Source organism: Propithecus coquereli, unplaced genomic scaffold (genome assembly GCF_000956105.1).
Source record: "Propithecus coquereli isolate 6110/MARCELLA unplaced genomic scaffold, Pcoq_1.0 Scaffold28, whole genome shotgun sequence".
NCBI lineage: Eukaryota > Metazoa > Chordata > Mammalia > Primates > Indriidae > Propithecus > Propithecus coquereli.
In genome coordinates this window covers 12,512,680-12,520,509 of record NW_012148396.1, presented here as the reverse complement: position 1 = coordinate 12,520,509, position 7,830 = coordinate 12,512,680, and the positions used below count along the sequence as shown (strand labels likewise).

The following is a 7,830-nucleotide window of genomic DNA, read 5'->3' as shown; positions in this document are numbered from 1 at the left end:
CCAAGATACCACATTTCATTTAGGTATCATGCTTCCTTAAGTTCCACTTGGCTCTAACACTCTTTCAGACTTTCCTACTTTTTGACAACCTTCATAGTTTTGAGGAGTACGATCAGGTATTTTGTAGAATGCCCTTGATTTGCATTTGTCTGATATTTTTGTCATGATTAGCTGGAGTTATACATGTTTGGGGGAAGAAGATCAAAGAGGTAAAGTGCTGTTCTCATCTCATCATAGCAAGAGTACACACTATCAGCAGGACTCATTGCTGCTGATGTTGGTCATGGTTGCCTGGCTGAGGTCGTGTTGTCAGATATCTCCTCTGTAAAGTCACCCCTCCCTAGTCTATACTGTGTGCTCTTTGGAAGGTCACTACGTGTAGCCCACATGCACGGGGTGGGGAGTTCTGTATCACCTCCTTGAAGGGAAAGTATCTAAGTAAACATCTTGGAATTCTTCTACGTGGGTGATTAGTTCCAGTGACATTTTTTTCAATTTACTTTTTTTTTTTTTTATATCTTCCGTTTCTCAGTCTTTATGTTTTTGCTTTACTTCCTTGAGTACACAGAACATTTTTTAACTGTTTTAATGCTCTTTTTTTTGCTAATCTCATCAAACCTGGATATATTACTATGGACTATCCCCCTCCTGTGACAAGTCAGATTTTCCTGCTGATTGGCTTGTCTAATAGTGTTTGATTGTATCCTGACACAGGCATTTTATGTTGTGTGTCTGGATTTTGCTGATTTCCTTCCAAGAGTGCTGTACTCTGTTCTGGTGGGCAGTTAAATTTTTGGTGTGTCAGCCAGATCATTTCCAGGCTTGTTTTTAAGCTTGTTTCCATCACATTTAGAGTAGCTTTTACCCTGAGACTTATGCAGTACCATGTCCATGCTATGGTTCTTCCAAGGTCTCTGCTGAATGCTCTGTATTCCAAGTGACTTCTCCACTCTGGCCAGTGAGAACTCAGTAATCCACAGCCCTATGTGCTCTGCTCCGTTGCTGACCTCACAGCTCCTCAGTGTTACTCTTTCTCTTGAAGTTGTTCTTAGCCCAGCTTTACATGGTTTCACTGTCTGCACGAGCAACTCAGCATTCAGCGCAAGACTCAAGGGGGCTCGTAGGCAGACTGCTGGAGCTCTTTCTCGGCGTAACTCCCTCCTTTCTTGTACCATGCCCTGCAAATTCTAGCTGCCTCCACTTCTCCAAAGTCTGGGCTCCGCCAAATTCTCCCTTTCTGCACTTGAGTCAGGAAATTTCCTCCCCATAGAAAGCCTGGGCAATTTTGTGGTTCACCTCAGTCCTTCTGGTTTTCTAACGTCTAAATATGGTTTAATGGTTTCTTAAGCCATTGGAGTTAAGTCCAAGTTGAACATGTCAAACGAGCCCTACCTTAAGGGTCACCATGAGTTTGAGAGGGTCTGCTGGTGAATCTGTCAGAGAACCCAGTGTTTTAGCTCCCTGCCTCAGTGGGTCAAGACCCCTCCCCTGCTGACCACAGGCAATTCTTGGAGGAGGTCATAGCTTATACCTGGACATAATGAAAACCTGTCACTGGAAATACGGAAGGACGGCTACTGGCTGGTGAGCAATGCTCTTGTGCCCTGAAACGTGTTTACTAAATGGTGTTAATAAATGTCAAGTCTTGTTGTAAATTCAGAGCCTATGGCCTTATTTTTTACAGCACTGTGAACAACCTGAAATGCATACAAAATTCTGCATGTCAGTATTTTTTATAGGGAGACAGTCCACATCTCAACAACACTGTATCCCTAAGGGGCTCACCTGCAGCTTTTCAGTGTCTGCCCAGGACACAAACCCTCCTGGCTCCAGCCCCTGCCTATCCAGAGGTGAGTCTGTGTGATGTGCTCTGGGCTCCTGGATGTGGCTGCCTGACCACTCTCTGGTCAGGAGAGCTGACCAGAGCTGGGCTCTGGAGCCCAGGAGCTGGGCTTTAGGAGCAGCAAGAGTGTGTGGCTGTAACTGGCATATGGGGATCTGGGAGCAGCCAAGAGAGAACAGGGCAGCAGAGAAATCCAGTCTGAGAGTGAGGTACCCTGAGCAGTTGCCAAAAAGATGGCTCACTTTTTAGTCCTCCTCCCCTGGTCCTAGCTTTGTCCTTGTTTGGGAGAGAGATTATTTGTACCTTTCTTATACTTTTCTTCTCAAGCTAGCTTTATTTCATTCCTGCAACAAAAGCACCATGACCAGAGCATTCTTCCTCATCTCTGATTGCTGGCCACCCGGCACCCCAACCTCCTGGCCCACCACTCTGCTTACCACAGGTCCACAGGGTCAGAGGCCAGCGCTGCCAGGCACTGGGAGACACTTGAAGCCGACCTGCCCTCCTTTCACAGCCTGCGAGGCTGGTTTCCTCCTACTGCCAGACCTTGAGGAAACCTTGCAGCCAATGGGGCAGGCTCTGGCACCTCCTGAATGTGAGCGCTCCAGCCTAGTTTTTGTGATACCTAAAAGGGCTGACTGCCCCTCCAGGGTGGGTGCTGTGGGCCTGCTGACCCCTCTCTGGTTCACCTTATACCAGGCTGACGCCTCCAGAAACCAGGGACTCCCAGGCCTAGATGCCCCCTCCTGGCCCCTCAATAAAGAGCTGTGGGGCACACTCTGGCCCTGGGGAGTCAGGTGGGCACAGGGTGCTATGGGCATCTGCCCCCCTCCTAGGAGGCCACCTCAGCCCAGACTTTCTGTGACCTCCATCCCCTGCCCTGCTCACTGCACAGCCCCTCGTCCCCCTGGACAGGGTAAACACACAGGAGGCCACAGTGTAGAGCCTGTCTGTCTATAGATCTCTGCCTGTCTCGTCCGTCCGTCTGTCTACCTGTGTGTCTATATCTGTATATCTCTACAGAAGGGGAAAGGGGGCTCTCGTGTAAAAATCCACAATACAATTCTGACTATGAACAACCTGCAGGGTCAGTCCAAGTGTGGCTGCAAAGCCCCAACCAAACCGCGGGACATGGGGCTGGAGCAAAGGCAGCAGAAAGGCAGGCCTGCAGGCCCCTCACTCCTGATGGGAGAGAGGCACCGTAAAAATACAAAACACAATTCTGACTATGAACCAGCAGTACTGGCCACTCCAAGGGCAGCCTGGGTCTCACTAGGATGGCAGGTGGTGGGGCTGAGGTCCAGCCCCGTGGGCACAGGGCAGGAGTTTCCTGCCATAGTGCATGGCAAAGGCAGGCGGCAGCAACAGCAGGATGTCTCTGGGGAAAGAACATGGACTTCAGATTTGGTTTTACCATTTTCTAGCTTTTACTTTGTAAAGCTTCCCAGTATTTTTGGGCATCAATTTTCTTATCTATAAAATGGAAGTTATGCCATCTACTTCAACTGTTGTGGACAGAACCGAAAAAACAAGAAGGCTTAACCTCGTGCTGTGCACAGAGGTGCTGAGTGAGGACAGCTGGGCACCATTTGTCGGTTATTCCTGAGCACCCTGGGCTTGGGGAGGCACTGGGGCCTCTAGCCTCTGTAGCACAGCTCTGAGCCCACCGCTGCGGCAGCCTCCTGAGATTCAGGATGAAGGCCAGATCTTCAAGGGCAGGCCCAGAGGGCCTGCTGGTCCTGCTGGCCGTCTGAGAACAAGCCTACCCAGCTCTCAGAGCCAGGGGAGCAGGAGTGCCCTGCCTGTCACAGAGCTGTGGCCAGAGCTCTGTGTCTGGGTATGACTGGGTACTTTGCTTCTGTAATTCCTTATGCGATCTCGCGAGAAACACCTGAGTGCGCCCTGCCCCCACCTTACTGCAGGCACTGCCTCTGCCTCCCACCTAGAGACCCAGCCTCTCCAGGGTAGCCATCTGACCTCAGGCACTCAACAGGCCCTCCTGGGATGGGCCCAAGGGCTTGGTAACCTCTGGTTTCCTCAGCCTCAGGGATTCCCCCAGGGCCACAACACAACCTTCTAGAGTCATTCCTGCTGCTAAAGAGAGGAGAACTGCACCATCAGGCTGGGACCAGGGTGAGGCCAGAGAGGTGCCCAGGAGCTGAAATTTAAGGAGGCTCTCATTCTCAGGGCTGTCCAGCTGCAGGGTGGGCCTTAAAATGGAGTGCCTCCTTAACCTTTGCACCTAGGCGACTCTCTGGCCTCACTCTAGCCCAGCCCTAATTCTTAGGCCTTGGTCTGGTCTACCGTGGTTCCTTGTCACTTGCACACCCAACACTTGCCTCAGCATTTGTCTGGCACCAGTCACGTGGCCCTATGCCTGTTCTCAGGCTCCCCAGCCAGCTGGGTGGCTCCCGGGGCTGGGACAGCATAGCCAGTCCTGCAGCCCAGAGCCCACCGCCAAGCTGCCCATGGCAGGCACAGTTGGCCCTGTGAGGCAAAGGGTAAGTGGGGCTGGGACAGCCTCTTTTGAGAAGATCTATCAAGTTTGAAAACATCTCCTACTACTCTTGTTTATGAAATATATGTTCACTTTTTAAAAATTAGAAAAAAATATAAAAATTATCTGTAATCTCAACATCCAAGGACAGCCAGGATTACTTTTCATACTTCCTTTCAATCTTCTTAAAAAAATACTGAACAAGATTATATTTCATAGAAAATTGGGATCACAGTGCACCTAGTGTTCTCGGCCTTCATTCCCACTTATGTTGGGCATTTCTTTGTGTTGTGAAGCTCTCTGGAGAGGCTGCCACTCTCCAGAGTTGGCCTACGGTCCTGCAGGCCTGGCAAGAGCCTCGGCTGGTAGACGGAGTTGCCACTGAACAAAGAGGAGGAAGCTAAGGCTGAGAGATGGTATGGGGCGTGGCATGGGAGGGCCCAGGTCTCATGCTCTATTTATGGAGCTACCTGTTTATCTAGGTTTTCAGTCTCCCTCTTTGTCTCTGAGTATTGGATCCTGCTGCACCTTTGGGACAAGGCCTCGAGAAGCCTGCCAACAGAGAACCACCCACATCCATGCCCACACTCTTGCGTGGATCCTACTTGGATCCTAACCTCATGGTCACCAAATTTCCTCTCCAGGGCAGATGGAGCTGCACTGCTCTCCAGGACTTGTCTGGGAGCACGTGGATCTCTAAAGGCCCTTGCCTGTTTGGGTGAGGTACACACCTAATCCATCTTTAACTGAATGAGGGTTTAGGGGAAAACAAACACCACCACAAGGATGGAGCAGCTGCCACAGATCCTACCACACAGACTCTGGGGTAGGGACCTGCTGTTCTGAGCCCCAGTCATGGGGTGGGAATCCAGACCTCGGGCCAAGGAGGAATATGTAGTGGTTGTCCAGCCCCAGCACACACCAGGCCAGGCTCAGTAAAGGCACTGGCCAGAGTTTCTGGGGCTGGACAGTCTTCCCCCAGTTGTTCAGCTCTGAGTTAGTTGCTGTGCCTCAGATTCTTCCTCATCTCCTTCTGTCAGATGAGGAGGGTTTTTCTTGGCTGAATGGTGAGAAGACTTCTAGCACAAAGGAGGAGGTTCCTGAGGCAGAAATGCCAGAGCCTTCCCAATCTGCAAGAGGATCCTGTGTTGGGACTTTGCTGACACAGAGGCCTCAGGGCTTGCGTGAGTGCCCTCGAGGCTGTGGGGTGGGAGCATCATCTCCTTTCTCCAGGCCAGGCAGCCCAAGAAAGCTCTGCAGTCCCCTGCCCAGCCTGGAAAGGGTTTCCTTCCATTTGTGAGCCAGTGCTTGGTTTCTGTCTCTGTATCATTTCAGCTCCCACAGCTGTATCCTGCACTAACTGTGGAGGCTTTATATCAACCAGGTGGAACCAGACACCCTTCCAGTCAGCTCCCCATCCCTCCCCAGGGAGGACACAACAGGGCTCACAAATGGTGCAGCTGCTGTGGACAGAGGCTGGTCCCACGCCTGATCAGATCCACCTTTCCCACTCCAAAGCCCTACCCAGAACACGCTGTGGGCCCTGGGAGAGAGTACATCGACATTCACCAACACGCTTCGCATTCTTTAAGCAGAAACAGCAAGCAGATTATAGGGCAGGATTAAACTCAACATCCCAGACAATCCCTGATGGCCCTCCCCCATCTGGGCAAGAGTGTTTCCTGAGAGTTAAGGGGAACAAGAAAGAGGAGGAAGGACAAAAGAAGACAAAAATGTGGGGTCTTTTCCTTTGGTCAGGAAAGTTCAAAGTCTAGAATGAAGAGATAGTGGAATGAAGATAGCCTGCAGGAATGCACGCTGCCCCTTTTGGGGACTTGGGAACAGGGAAAGCCCATACAGAGGAGGTGTCGGCAGGACAAATACAAAGTGTTTCTAAGAAGAGTGAAGATTTCTAGCCTTCTCCTCACTCCCAAATACTCTTTAAGCAAAGCAGAGCTTCAGTAAACAAACCAGAGGCAGAGAACCTGGCTTCCAGCTTGGGGCTAGTTTCAGTACAGACTTTTTCTTCATTCCTAATGGCTTAAGAGACTGGTGTACAAAAGGGAGATACTCAGCTGAGTCTGAGAAACGCTGGTGTAGTGGCTTGCAGGAGGAGGTCGAGCACGTTTGGTGGCACCCAGTTTCTTCCAGTCCCTCCAAGAGCTCCCAATGATCAGTGTGGCCTTTCTTCAGGCCATCATTTACCAGCCCTGGCTATGGCTCTGGCCTTTACCGGACACGACGTCACAGCCAGGATGTGAACAGCAGACTCTGATCTCCAACTCCAGACACAATCACTGATTTACTTCTGCAAACCAGAGCTGTCTGGTCTTGCAGGGTCAGACCATGTAAACAAGCCCGCTGCCAGGCAACAGAAGACAGGCACACGAATAAAGACGCCCCGCAAGGAATGAAAAACAAAACTGCTCTTGGGAAACCCAGCTCCAGTATCTGGGAATGGGTTTGAGATCGACTTGAACTTTGTGACGTTTTACTTTCTGTTTTCACTTCTTTTCCACTAAAGCAACGCCCTCCGATTCATGTGCCAAGTCCTGATTTCTCTCCCAATAGCTGCCGACCCACCACCCCGGTACCGGCCATTTGAGAGAATACAGATGGACACTTGGGCACACCGTTTTCTGGAGAAACTGGGCGCTCATTCTAAGAACAGATATACCTCCGCAACTGTCCAACAGTTAGCAAAAGACCAAGGAATGAGAAGCTCCATTCTCCTCATCCCAGGGAAACTTCACTTCGGCAAGGTCTCCGAACTGCTTTTCCAAATTAGGGTTCTAGCTCTGGGGCAGACTTGGGACCTGCAGTGCTTTTAGGAGCGGGAGACAGGGCAGGATCATCCCGAAAAACTGCCTCTGGCTCCCAGCGCGGAGGATTCGAGGTGGGTCCAGCCCCGGCCCATCCAGGGCTCCCTCCCGACAGGCCCCCTCCCCCGCGGGCAGCAGGGTGGGGCCCGCTGCCCGCGGTCCCGGCCCGACACCCTCGGGGCTCCCACGCAGGCCCGGCTCCCGCGCACCCGCGCACAGCCGCTCACCGGGCTCCAGCAGATGAGCGCGTCGGTGTCCGGGTCGCTCACGAGAGTCCACAGCTTGGTCAGGAAGGCCGGGACGTTGCTGGGCCCCGCCGCGCCGGGGCCCACGGACAAATCCATCTCGGGCGAGGCAGGGAGAGCGGACGTAGCGGCCGCAAAGAGGTGCCGAGAGCCGGGCTAATGCCGTAGCCGCGCCTGACACCCGGGCCGCACCGGCGCCCGCTGCGCACACACGGCCCAGAGGCCTAGCATGGCCGCCGCCATCTTGCGACGGGCGCGCTCCCGTCTGTGCCGCCGCCCGTTCGCGTCCCCACTGGTGCGCGCCCGCAGGCCCCGCCCCCGGCCCGGCTACACGGCGCGCCTGCGCGTGCTGGCCCCGCCCTTGAATCCCACCAATCGAGGCTAGGATGGGCGGGGCCTGCCGGCGCACGCGCCGCGGCGCTG

At 52.8% G+C, this 7,830-nt stretch overlaps 1 protein-coding gene across 3 annotated transcripts in view; it reads right to left on the bottom strand.

Annotated features, from left to right (window-relative positions):
• Positions 1 to 7,703, bottom strand: part of HSF1 (heat shock transcription factor 1) — a 37,314-nt gene extending 29,611 nt beyond the window's left edge. The window contains exon 1 of one of the 3 annotated variants that reach the window (XM_012648075.1): positions 7,390 to 7,703. In XM_012648075.1, coding sequence (XP_012503529.1) covers positions 7,390 to 7,506 — 117 coding nt within the window. In that variant the 5' untranslated portion in view covers positions 7,507 to 7,703. The remainder of the gene's footprint in view (positions 1 to 7,389) is intronic. The other 2 variants (XM_012648077.1, XM_012648076.1) reach the window with 2 other exon arrangements.
• Between the last annotated feature and the right edge of the window lie 127 nt (positions 7,704 to 7,830).